General features: G+C 33.6%; 1 protein-coding gene across 1 annotated transcript in view; it reads right to left on the minus strand.

Annotated features, from left to right (window-relative positions):
• Nucleotides 1-14,020, minus strand: part of ZDHHC21 (zinc finger DHHC-type palmitoyltransferase 21) — a 64,576-nt gene that overhangs the window by 1,815 nt on the left and 48,741 nt on the right. Inside the window, exon 7 of the mRNA XM_054583285.1 lies at nt 10,046-10,165. Within this exon, the coding sequence (XP_054439260.1) occupies nt 10,046-10,165 (120 nt within the window). The remainder of the gene's footprint in view (nt 1-10,045; nt 10,166-14,020) is intronic.

A 14,020-nucleotide genomic window follows, 5' to 3' on the forward strand; every position in this document is an offset into this window, starting at 1 on the left:
GCTCTAATAAATACATAAGAAAAATTATTCAACCAAAAAAAGGTAGTTTCTAGACATACTGGTTTAATTCATGTTAACAGAACATCTATCATTAGATTGATAAACTGATAAATAATATCTGAAAAATCAAAACAAACAGCATAATCTCAGCTTAGATAAACGAGGTCTATCCAGAAGGTATCCAGTCATGTTATATGAAAAGTAGAGACATTTACTGAAGAAGATACAAGAAACATTGTACATAGACATAGGACAATGACACCTCAGTCCTCTTCAAAGTAAGCACCTTGGGACCTCACAAAGTTCTCCCAATTGCCATCAGCTGCCCTGCAGTATTTTCCTGAATTTCATCGACAGTCTGAAATCTCTTCCCTTTCAAAGGTGATTTTAGTTTTGGGAAACTAAAGCACCAAATGTGGGCTGCAGTGGGGCTGAGTCACCTGGGCGATTTGATGTTTCACCAAAACACCCTGCATAAGATGTAATGCATGGCGCGGGGGAGGGGGGCCCATTGTCATGATGAAGCTGCCAATCGCCAGCTGCCCACAGCTGTGGCCTTCTGAATCATCTGAATAGTTTCTGCAGAGGAATGTTCAAGCTTAGTGCAAAATTGAATGCAGATTCATTGCTCTACTCACTCAGTCATTTTGAATGCAACAGCCACACAGTACACATGCTCACTCAATGGCGTCTACCGCCCCCACTGACTAGGACAGTGAAGTCGTCATTGTTCATGCAAACACATTCCAGTCCACTGTCCTTGGCTACCAGGTTACCTCAATGTTGTACAAACCGTTTTTGTTATATTAACAAATGGCTGTTAAATGGCTGGACATTTTCCAGGCAGACCTTGTATATTTCACTTTAAATACATTTTCAAGTAGTATAAAAGAAAATATCTGTTTATTTATTTATTTATTTTTAAATCCTCATCCAAGGATATGTTTATTGATTTCAGAGAGAATGGGGGGAGAGGAGTACGGGGGGGAAGAGAGAGAGAGACAGAGAGAGAGAGAGAGAGAGAGGGAGAGAGGAACAACTACTTGCCCCTAGTGGGGATTGAACCTGAAACCTTGGTGCATCAGGATGACACTCTAACCAACTGAGCAACCAAGCCAGAGCCTATCTTCTTTTAAATATACCAGAAAGTTAGAGAAGTTTTTTTCTTCTTACCCTTTATTTACTAGCTTACTCATATATGGCAGGTGGACTGGACTATTATTATGCAGTACTATTCATGCAAATATTTGTGATTTCAACTCCAATCCCAAGAACTTCTCTGGTTATAAAACTTTCCTCTAATGAAACTAAAAAAAAAAGCACCTTCACTTTAAAAGACTCTATAGAAGTTACATGAATAGCTATAACATTAATTTCTTACATGTGAACAGCTGAATAACTAACGTTAGCCCACAGATGAAAAAATAAATCTTTTTATTAGATGTATAAGTAGAAAAAACCAGAATTTTATTTCCTAGGAATTTGGGACAAGACCATAGATTCGCAATATATTCTATATTAATTAATTTTTCTATTATGCTTTGAAATTTGTAGTAACTGATGACAATTTATTTAAAATTAACCTTTCTTGGTTCTGTTGCATAATTCATTTAAAATAGTGTTTTCTTTTGTGAAAACACAGTCTGCAAATACATGACTACATTGCTTAGGGACTTAGAGGAAAGTTGAGCTTCTGGTTTCACCTGTATAAAAAGTGACTGAAGTAATTTTAATGGTGTCTTAGAACTGATGAGTGACAGGCTGCTCCAAAACAACTGAGATAGCTTGTGCAAAAATACACAAAAATAAAGGAGTCAAGTCCTATTTGGAAAGGTATATATAAAAGGCATAAAACTGCAGCTGCAAATAATACTTAAACACTGGAAATTATTTCAGGATTAAAAAAGCAATTACAAGGTCAGCCTACTACAACTAGCTAATATTACAGGAAATTTTTATTATGCAGAAATGTACAACTTGATTATAACTTTGAGGAACTTATTTGTGGCAATAAAAGAATCAACTTGAAAGAATTCACATGAGAAAAACTTTTCTTTTCAGTGCTTTTGACATCCTTCTAGAATCTGGTTCAAGAAAAAAGTAGACTACTACGGATTAAGTCATCATAATTAGATGGTTATTCTATCAGAGGGTATGACATTAACCATGACTTTATGAACACAATTTGTGATGGGAAACATAAAGGCTATTTTTTTCTCTCGTAATAGCAAATGCTAATCTCTCTAAAACTCAGCTATCTTGAATACTGCTATAAGACAAAATTATAACATTTATAATTGATCAACCAAACATGTCATGAGGTTTTTGGACTGACATTTACACAACATACTCAGAGCAACACAAATTACTATGTTATCACATTCATAAGCACAATAGAAATAGCAAACTAGAAGGGGGAGAAGTTACTACTGGCTGGAACATTAAAACTGTAAGTTACTTTCAAGTGCCAAATTAGGCTTAATATACTTTGTGTGTCATAAAGCATGAAAATGTGGAAGATTTTAGAAAAAAACAAACTAAAAATAATTAAAATAGAATTTGGTGCACATAATTCTATTCAACATATATGATTCAATACCTTTAGTGACCATTAGAAAATGACAAATAAGATAATTGCTATCTTTAAAGAGTATAATTTATTAATTCTTAATTTTATATAAAAGTCAGCTATCCAGACATATTCATTCTTCAAGGAATAATACAAACCAAGTTTTTATTTTATGTTGTCTACCATCAGAATATCTTATTTCCAAAGTAATATTTGTCTTGATTACAGTCTAATGATCAAAGTAGCTAAGACTTTCTCCAGTCTACATAACTAAGAGATATGTGAGAATGCTTTCCCATTTTAAAACTGAAAGTTTATTTTCTAAAAAAAGAATAAACTAGAAAAAGCAAAACTTACAGAAATACAAGCATTACCTATTTTATCAACCAATACTTTATACTTCTGCTGATGGCTGAACTTACCCTAAGAAATGACCTTTCAGATTCAGCCTAAGAAAGTATGATTGATTTAAAAATAAAGCTGTATCCAAACTAATTAAAACTGTATCTAAAATAGGGAAAAAAAGAGTTCTTAGCAGAAAAGAAGAGGGAGGTAGTCACTGCCTACTAGAAACATTGGGAGGGTTGAGAAGCAAGAGGAAGAATTTATCACCAAACGTTTCCGGGGTAACAGACCTGAGAATTTAGTCCTCTTGGAATAGATACTTTGATGATACACTCCATCCAACCAACTTTTCCTGCTTTGAGTTCATTCTCATCAACCAACACTTTGCCATATATGTTTTTACAGGGGAGAAAGAATGTAAAGAGTCCTTTGACACACCTGACAATCAGGCATAAGGGACTCAAAACTGTCAAACTGGTTTCCATGACTATCATTTTAAAGTCTGGAAGTAAGAGTTATTGCTTCTCGGTCTAATTAACTCTGGAAACATTTTCAATGAGCAATAATCTCACCTTGAATAAACCTCTTTAGCTACGATACTGCCACTGCGCAAAGCTTGGAAACATTTTCAAAATGGAGTTTCTAAGACCTGCCAAACTGAAGACCTGATGAAAGTAAGAACATTCTCTCAGAAAAACTCCTTGAAGACAACTTAGTCTAACCTCAATGATTGCCTGGACTCTTTATTATTTATTATAAATCTTGTCAATGCTTTTTAACTCTGTTCCACATACCTAATTCATTGACTGTTAATTTAATCTGGAGTTAAAAAAACTATTCAAAAAATCTTCTCACTAGAGATTATATACCTGTTTTATTTATTACCAATTTCTACTAATTCTCAGACAGACCTTTTCTTGACTTCTTAGCACCTTAGATCAACACATGGTCAGCAAGCTCATTTAACTTTGCATCTTCCATAGCACCTAGCAGCATACATTGTTCAAAGCAAATACTCAATACATGTTTGTAGTACTAAACTACTTGAACATAGACAGAAATAGCATGATTCTTTGATTTATATCTACAGTTCAAAGAGAAAAAATTTCCTCTTAATACCAGCTCTCTCCCCTCCTATGAAGTCAGAACTCACTATAGTCTTCAATTGAAATAAATGGTTCTTTAAGCATCCATCTCCAACAGAGGATCAGCTATATCTTTTATTAGGTATCTGAAATTCACATGAGGATTTAATCAATCATGGAAACAAAGTGAGAGGGCAGGAGCAGGAGATTTTACATTACATAGTCACTGAAAATCTCTTTCCAAAATAATTCCCATACATCAAGCCACTTTTGGGCTATAAAACCTTAGGAAAATTACTAAAACTCTGTATTTTCAATTTTTAAATTTTAATACTTACCTCAAACTTTTTCTTTTTTTTTGCGGAGAGATTAAATGAGTTAATATAAGTTAGGGCCCTTAATAACTCCTCAATAAATGGCAGTCCTCATTCTTATTCATATTGCCTACTGAATACTTTCTGAAAGACCTGGAGTAAAATATCTCAATTGTATAAGGACATAACTTTAAAAAAATTATGTTTAAATAAAAATGTGGTTTTTATAATAAAAGTTAAAATGACCAGGACTCTGGGAGATTACACAAATAAAATTCAATATCCAGAAGGGGCTTATAATCTAGTTGAAAAACAAAGTACTAAGGACATAAACCAAGATTCATTTACTCATTTATCCATCTATCAAAAATTTACTAAGTACTTATTACGACACAGTCTTTAGCATCAAGGAACTTACAGTCTAGTGAAAGCAAATGAGTATACAAGCAATAATTATATAGGAAGATAGAGGATGCCAAAGAGGATGATTATACACAGTAATATATTGTATAAATAAGCCTTACACTTAATATTGGAAACAGCTAAAAAAATATGCTTGCAATCAATACTCAAGGTTAACTACCCTTACATTTTTTATACAAGATTATACTTTCAGTAAGATTTTTGGTTATCAGTAGAAGATGAGCGAGCGAATGGGCCTTTTGGCTGGGAAATGGGCAGTAACTAACATACTGATGAAATGTAGCAGAGAAAAGTGTATGAATAATTGCAGAAAAAGATCTACAAGTTAACTATAAATGAGTCACTATTTTCCCCAATCCTATAATGTTTTAAACTCAGATTAAAAATTGATGAGGGGAAAACTGAATGTAAAAAAAACAAAAACAAAAAAAAACAAAAAAACCAAAAACCTTGTAAATGTTTAGCTTCTATTTAATCACTCAAGTAATCAGTAATGCTTTAAGAAAATTAAAGTACACTATTCCCCTGTACTATTATACAAATAGATTCAAATTGTTTTCCATATTTGCAATGCTGGTTTGGAGTTGAATGCTGCTAATTCACCACAACTGATTCAGTAGGATACTTGGCAAAATTTAATTATAAGGATTAATAATCTCAGCACTACATTTATGGGTATTTTTAAAAGGCAGGTAAATCCACTAACTGTCTCATAATGAGAATGGTATTTAATAGATAGTCTCATTTAAACTAACTTAACATTTTGAACATAAGATACTTTTCATTGCATAACATAACCAAGTTAAAATTAAGTTACTCCTGCATTTCTCATTCTTTCTGTATTTATTTAGGTAACCATGAGCCACTATTGGGGGGGGGAGCATTTTCCCCTCTTAATTTGAAAATCTTTCTTTAAGCTACCTTGAGTAATTCAAGCAGAGTCCAACAACATTACCTGTGAGACCAAATGCAAAAGCTCAATTTTTGCTTTGAGAATGTAAAGCCTTTTACAAAACTGCAAGTAAATATATCTTCTCCACCCTACCATGAACCTCACCACAACTGCGAAAAACACTGAGCTCCAGAGACACCATCAAAAGCTTAAGCTATTACATAAACTCCATGGTGCCCAGAACACAAAAATGCTTGTATACACAATTCAGATAAGCTGTCAGAGCAGTGTCACAGCACACAATAGCTCACTGTCAGAACCTCACCAGAAGGCGCTGTACCAGCTGTTACAGCACTTCTTGATTAACTCTCTCCAAGCTCAGTGACTGAAAACATGACTGACACAATCACCCAGCACTATGAGTATTGGTGGTTGTCAGAATGGACAGTATTCTTGGCTGTGTGTGAACTACTCACTAAGAAATTCTGACATCAATTACATTAATAACAACATCACTATCCATTTCATTTAGAAACAGGAAAAAATGCTAAACAGTCTAATAAGGAATAATTAGAATAATCTGTTCCCTAAAGAAAAAATGCTTTAAAGCTGATTGCTTTGAAAACACTTTAACTTCAATATTAATTTTAGTAAAAATATACATACATTTAAATCCTGTTTAAAATTAAATCTAAAAATAATCAAACGTAATCCTTTAAAAATGGGTTTAAGATTAGTTTAGTCCTCAGAAACATCTGGTTGTGTTGACTTTTAACCTTGGAAATGAGATTAGGAATCCACTATTCTTAAATTTAAGTTATTTCTAATTATTTTATCTGAGTCAGATAATCTGTTTTTGCTAGGTCTAAAATGACATCAGATTATCATTACTGATTATCCTGTTATCTTTTACTATCAATAAGAACAAGGTACTTTTCCTCTTACACAGAGGAGAAATGATTTATTTATTCCAAGTAGGAACAAATAATGGGAAAAAACTGCTGAATATCAATACATTGTCTTCTCAAAACTTCAATCTAAACCTAAAAATTAAAAAAAAAATCATCTGTTGCTTGTATGTTGTCTAATAGGCCTGTACTCAAACTATGTAATTACATAGTTTATATAATGAAATGATATATTCCTACCAGTGTCCTCCCAAAATGTCTCTTGTTCTTTGGATACAGGACTATGAGAAGGAGGAAAACTTCATTGGAAAGATTAAATTCACTGTGGTTCCTTCACCCCTTTCTTTCTTATGCTACCTGACAAATACATCACTTCTTTCACATTGTAAAGAGAGATAAATAGATTCAGATTATGACAAAAACATGCCCAAGTTTGAAATTCCCTGTAGTCTTAATTTTTTTCATAAAATGAAAACAGTAAACATGTTTTATAAAGTAAGCAAAGTCTATCTTTTTTACTTTAATTAAAATACTAAATACTATTTTATATAAGTGCTAATAATTTATTAGATTTAAAATTAAATATTAAATGCTTAGCAACTTTAAATAACTAAGCCTTAAAGAACTTTTAATCAGCATGGGGAAAAATGTATTCTGAAAACCCTTAAAAAAATTTTTTTTAAGAGTGATGCTTGAAGTTCACTATGAAAGCCCATGTAAATGTAACTGAAATTTATCGTAATTTTTCAGAGAAACTGGATTCAAGAGGAAGTACAGTGACCACAGACTGGACTAACAAATATAATGTAGTCTTTGTCTTTCTCTCTCTTAATATTTGCATTCTTTTTTTAATGTTTCACAAACGTGTAATTTCTACAGACATCAGAACTCTCTACTACAGAGTATTCTGAAAGGGTACTCTATGTATACAGAAAGAGATGAAATTTTGAGAGAGAGAGCATTATTTCACAAATGTGGTATCCACTCAGTTTCAGAAATAGCACAATATTAGAAAAAATCTCCCTACTTTAAGACAATGAAATGCACTATAGTATAGCAAAGAAGAAAGTCATGCAATTTGAAAATTAATATTAACATACTAGTAGCGTGGAATCATCAGAACAGAACTTGAAGACACAGTAGTCCTCCATTATCTGCATGGTATATGGTCCAAGACCACCAATGGATGGCTAAAACTTTGGATAGTTTTGAACCCTATACACACTGTTTTTTCTCATACACTGATAAGGGACACTTTACAGCTACTTTTCAGCATACCTAAATTGCCAGCATCACCACTCTTGCATTTTGGGACCATTACTAAGTAAAATAAGGTTTATCTGAACCTTAAGATCCCATGACAGTCCATCTGATAACTATTTAAAAAAGGTTACTAAATGATGGACGGCTGGGCGGTGTACACAGGGTGGGTGTGCCGGACAAAGGAGATTTGTGTCCCATGTGGGATGGGGTGGAAGGTGCAAGATTTCATGATACTCAGAATTTAAAACCTAAGAATTGTTTATTTCTAAAATTTTCTATTTGATACAGTATTTTCAGACCATGGCTGACCACGGGTAACTAAAATCACAGAAAGCAAAACCTCAGATAAGGGGAAATACTGTAAATCCTTTAAAAACCAACAAATATGATAAATTTATATCCAACTCAAAAGTGAATGCTAAAAGTTTGGAATAGGAACTCTTAAAAGATCTTGAAGCCTTTGCTGCCAAACCCCACTCTCTGAAGCTACTAAGGCTGCTAGGTGAAAAGGAAATCGTTACCCTCAGCTATAAACCCATGACAGCCCTCACAAGGAACTTCTATTCTTAACAGCAAAGTTCCCAAATGTCATTTCCAGTCTTTATTCAAAAGAAATTGGGGATACCTGAGAAATCCTATTCCAGGGGATATAAATATTTACCAATGATTTTAGTAAATTCAAAACATGCAAGCATAATCTGGCAATTTTGACATGGTTTATGAACAGACTACGAAGTAATTGTGAATTACATATTCTAAATACAAGTCCCTTATCAGATTCTGTGAGCTGTCTTCTCACTTTATTATTTTTTTAAGACTTTATTTATTTATTTGTAGAGAGAGAGGAAGGAGGGAGAATCATCAATGTGTGATTGCCTTTCATGTGCCCCCTACTGGGGACCTGACCTGCAACCCAGGCATGTGCCCTAACTGGGAATTGAACGAGGGACTCTTTGGTTCGCAGGCTGGCACTCAATGCACCGGGTCACACCAGCCAGGGCGCACTTTCTTGATAGTGTCCTTTGAATCACAGAAGTTTATCGTTTTGATTAAGTCCAATTTACCCATTTTTTTTCCTTTAGTCATTTGCACTTCTGGTATCATATTTAAGGTATTACTGCCTTACCCAAGATTTATCTCATGTTTTCTTCTAAGAGTTTTATAATAATTATAATTTTAGATCTTACATTTAGTCCTATGAGTAACTTTTAGTTAATATATGTACATGGTGTGAAGGGTCTAATTTCATTCTTTTGCATGTGGATATCTAGTTGTCTAGCAGCATTTCTTGAAAAGACTTTTCCTTCCCCCACTGAATAGCCTTGGTACCCTTGTTGAAAATAATTGTTCATAAGTTTATGTCTATACTTTTAGACCCTTATATCCTTATACCAGTAGCACACTTTCTTAATTGCCATTGCCTTACAGTAAATTTTGATGCATTTTTCTTACTATGCATTTCTTTCACTGAATATATTCTTACAATCACTTAGGTTTTCATATATAATACACACATTAAACATAATTAATAATGAACATCTTTAACTTACATGTTCATTTACATACAAGTAAACAAATAGTCTCTATAAAATAAATCTGTAGTGAAAGGACTGTGCATTTTTAATTGTGAGAGACACTGAAAATTCACCCTTCAAAAAGGATACACCAGTTTACACCCCCACCAATAATATATAATAAAATCTGTTTACTCTACATCTTCTGCAATGATGTGTATTATCAAACTTTTAAATCACTGCTCAATATTTTTCTTACTTTTAGATCCTTCCTGTTGTATGTGCTAAATCCCATTTAGCTGCTAATGTACATTCAAAAAAAGATTTAATTACAAATAAAATGGTTCTATCAGCAACTCTACTTTTTTAGAATTTACCTTATATGATAGCTTAAAGAAGAAAAAGAGATGTTCAAAGTAATTTTATTTGTAAATATAGAAAACAATAATTGCACATTAGATCATAATCAACAGGAAAAGATTAACTATGAAGTCTACAGCTATATAAAACTACTTTATGTTAATTTATAAAGGCAGAATGAAAAGCTGTATATACACTCTGTACACTGATCATAACTACCTTAAAAATTACACAGGCATATGAAAATGAGAATAAATTACTATGGATAATTTTCTCCTCTAATTTCTAAACTTTCTGTAATTTCTTAGAATTAAGTTCATAGTTAGGGAATATGTTCATAAATATAATACTTTACATTAAAAATATACTTACTGTGATAATGCCAATTAGTTGAGTATAAAAGAGTCCCGTTATTCCAACTAACATAGTAATCCCCATAAAGGCAGCTAGTCTCATTATGGCCAATTCATGTCTAAAAACAAAGAGGTCCTCCTATAAGAATTAAAGAAGAAAGTCTTAAAAACATTCAAAAAGTTACTTATATAGTTACAATAACAATCAAGAACTGAGCCTTAACATTTTTCCTTGTTATCTTAAAAGAAATACTCTCCCCCCCGAAATAATTGGGATTATTTCGTTTAATCAATACATAGCTTTAAATTTCAAAAATAACTTAATTCATACCAGCAAGCTGAAAAATAGGATTTTACTACTCTACTGTGTCAAAAACCTCAACCCAAAAGTTGCAAATTAGCCATGTTTGCTATTTATAGCAAAAAACCTCCAAAAATCAAAACAGATGATATAAATTCCTGGTTCCATAAAAGTAAATTTTATTACTGCACTGCTAAAACCCTTAAAAAGTTCAAATGATCAAGATACCTAGAGATTATTAACTTAGTCAAAATGAGGAGGAAAAGTAAATGATAGGATCATTTGGACAACTCTCTTCAAGCTCACTTCATTCATTCACCTACTCACTTACTCACCCACCACGTCAAGTACTATCCTAAGGAGTAGAAATGCAAACATGATAAAAATATGGTCTGTCTCCTCAAGAGGCATACATTTAGAGTCCAGCTTTGCAAAACACAATGTGATATATGCTATAACAAGTACTCATGCACAGAGAACTGCAGAAACATAAAGACATGCCTAGATGGGAAGGAGAAATGGAAATGCTGAGCATGGTTCAGGGCATAAACATGAGGGTCTTAAAAGTTAACCCAAAACACTGTTGTGAAAGGACAGGAAAGCAAGGGGAAACATTTCATTTACCATCACTGTTACTAACCAGACATGCCAGAGGAGTGAGAAAGAATGAAAGAACAGACTTCTCTCAGAAACCTGCTTTGCTAAACTTCGGTATAAAGTGGCTACAGTGGATAAAAATAAGAAATAAATGGGAAGGATCCCCAAAACATAACCACCTACACATGTCTATATTTTTGATTCAGGTTATGGCTTAAAGGTATCCTGGTAGCAATATCCAAAGCAGGGAGTCACTGAACATGATGCACTTGCTTGAAACAAAAGAACTGATGTTCTTTCTGTGCATCACAGTGATCATCCACCAGGCTCAAGCAAAAAATCTGATTCCTCATCCAAATCATTCAGTTCATTAGCCTGGAAAAACTTAAAACTTACTAAGACACTTAAAGTGGTAAGTAGCAGTCAAATAATTAGGCAGGCATTTCAAAAGCACAGTAAAAAGAGCCTAATGCAGAATCCTTGTAACACATGTAAAGATGAAAAGATGGAGCTACAAATGATTAAAAAAAAAAAAATTACATATACTAAGTTCTGTTTGGAAACACAAATTTGTTCCAATTAAGCAATAATTTGAGCATAGCAAGCATTTTGTATTTGTTTATGTGTGATTTTTATCTGTGAAAAACCTTAGGTGAACACAAAAAACTGCAGCCAGCTAAACCAAGCTACATTGGAATACACCAAACACAGGCATACCCCCAACCTTTTACCGGCTCCTGCACTCTAGCCGCACTCACATCCATCTTGTTTTACAACTTACTCTCTAATTTCAGATGGCCCTCCTTCCATCACTCCACAGTAACTCGCACTGCAACCCTTCTAAGGCCCAGTTCCACAAGAAAACTTCAGGTGACTCTTAAGGTAAAGTGCCATGTTTATTATAGATTTTATGGATTTCTTAACTATTTAACATATATAAAACTGTGGTGCTGTTTTTTTAGTGTCACTGAAAATTTTTTCAGTGTTGTGCCTCTATTTTCCCATAAGCCCTGTGGTTTTTACTGCATGATTGTGTGTAGTGGGGCAAATTTTAGTAATACAGAAATTGTGTTACAGTAATACGAATACAAAAGATGACCAAATAAAAGGCACCCTCTCTTCTCCCAGTTATAAGACTGAAAAAAAAAATTTTTTTTTTTGCCAACTAGAGTTTATAAATGTTAGGGATGAAGACTAAAATATCTACTTATAATATTACATTTATTCACTTAGTTATACATTTATATTTAAGGGGATTTGTTAAAAAAAAAACCTTTAAATTGAAATTGTTTTTTATCACTCTCACATTTTCAGTAAAGTTCTATTCCAAGTTCACACCTACATAACTATAGTTTGAGCCATTTAACACAGTTCTCCAGAGCACACCTGTACTTATAGCTTAGTGTTTTTAGACACAGGATTTTTTTAATTCAAAAACTGGCTTGGGAAATTTTATCCAAAAATCACAAAAACCAATTTGCTATTCAAGATGTTTACTACAAAAACAGTGTTGTGGCTGAATTGTGTCTCCGGAAAACCTCCCTCAGACTGTCATTATAATTGGAGATAATGGCCTTTAAAGAGGTGACTAAGTTAACATGAGGCCCTTAGGTGAGCACTAATCCGATCTGACTGGTGTCCTTGTAAGAAGGGGCAATTCAGAAACAGAGACACCAGGAATGCTCATGCACAGAGGGAAGACTATGTGAGGACACAGCAGCAGGTGGCCACCCGCAAGCCTAGGAGAGAGGCCTCTTGAGAAACCAAAACCTGCTGACATCTTGATGTTGACTTCTAGCCTCCAGAACTGTGAGAAAATGAGTTTCTGTTGCTTAAGCCTCCCCACCTCTGGTATTTTGTTATGGCGGCCCTAGCAAACTAACATAGTAACTGTATTTGTTGTTATTTCTTCTCACTTTTTTTGATAAGAAAGGTGTTTATATTCAGATAAACGCAGAAAACATACGTTCAGTTTAGAGAAGAGTGACACCACCCTCTCAAGAATGAGAACATTTGAAGCCACATAGAACCTTTCCTCTGTGCATTCCTTCTCCATCACATTCTCTCCCTCACCCCTATCCTAAAGGTAAAGGTTACTGATTCATTCGGCATACACTTTGGATACTACTATTACTTCAATTGCATATCGCAAATATCTCCTCTAATATGAATCTACCTTTTCATTGTCTCTATGGCTTTTGATAACCTCAACTTGCTAATTTCAATAAAGTCCACTTTATCAATCTTCTCTTTTAGAGCTTTTATTTCCCGTTCAAGAAAGCCTTCCCAACCATGAGGTAATAATGACATTCTCCACTATTATCTTCTAAAGCCTTTAAAAACTTTATACTTTTGCCCTTCACGTTCAGGTCATTCATCCACCTGAACTGATGTTTACATTTCTGAGCAATGAAATACAGGGGTCTGAATTTATTTTCACTGCATGGATACTCAATTGTTCCAGGGTGGACTATTTAAAAAGCTGTTCTTTCCTCAGTGATCAGAGGTCAAGTATCCACACATGCATGAGTCTGATATGTGCTCTTTCTTCTGTTCTCTTGGTTTCTTTGTTTATCCCCATACCAATGACACATGTCTTAGTGACTATGGTTTTGTAATAAGCCTCCAAACCTAGTAGGCCAAGTCATCCCACCTTGTTCTTTTTCAAGAATGTCTTGGTTATTCTAAATAATCTCCATTTCCATAAAATTTTTTAAATTAGGATTTCAACAACACACACTCAGACATGCACACAAAAATAACATTCTCTACATTAAGCTTCACAATTTCCTCCTAGAAGTTTTATATGTTTCTCCTAGAATTATGTCAGGACCTTCCTGTTTCTTGATTCTATTATAAATAATTTTGCTATTAATTTCTATTGTATAAAGGATTGTTCGTTAGCATATAGAAATAGGATTTTTAAAGGACTGTTTTGTAGTTATACTTCTTAAACTTTCCTAAACATCTTTCAAAAACATCTATGGATAAATCATTTACATAATTGTATCATCTAAGAGTAATGAGAATTTTATTTCTTTCAGAAGTTACATTTTTTTTTAAATTTCTCTTGCCTCACTTCACTGACTAGAACTC

Source organism: Pteronotus mesoamericanus, unplaced genomic scaffold, assembly GCF_021234165.1.
Source record: "Pteronotus mesoamericanus isolate MK-2021 breed Mesoamerican mustached bat unplaced genomic scaffold, CSHL_Meso_final contig_73, whole genome shotgun sequence".
NCBI lineage: Eukaryota > Metazoa > Chordata > Mammalia > Chiroptera > Mormoopidae > Pteronotus > Pteronotus mesoamericanus.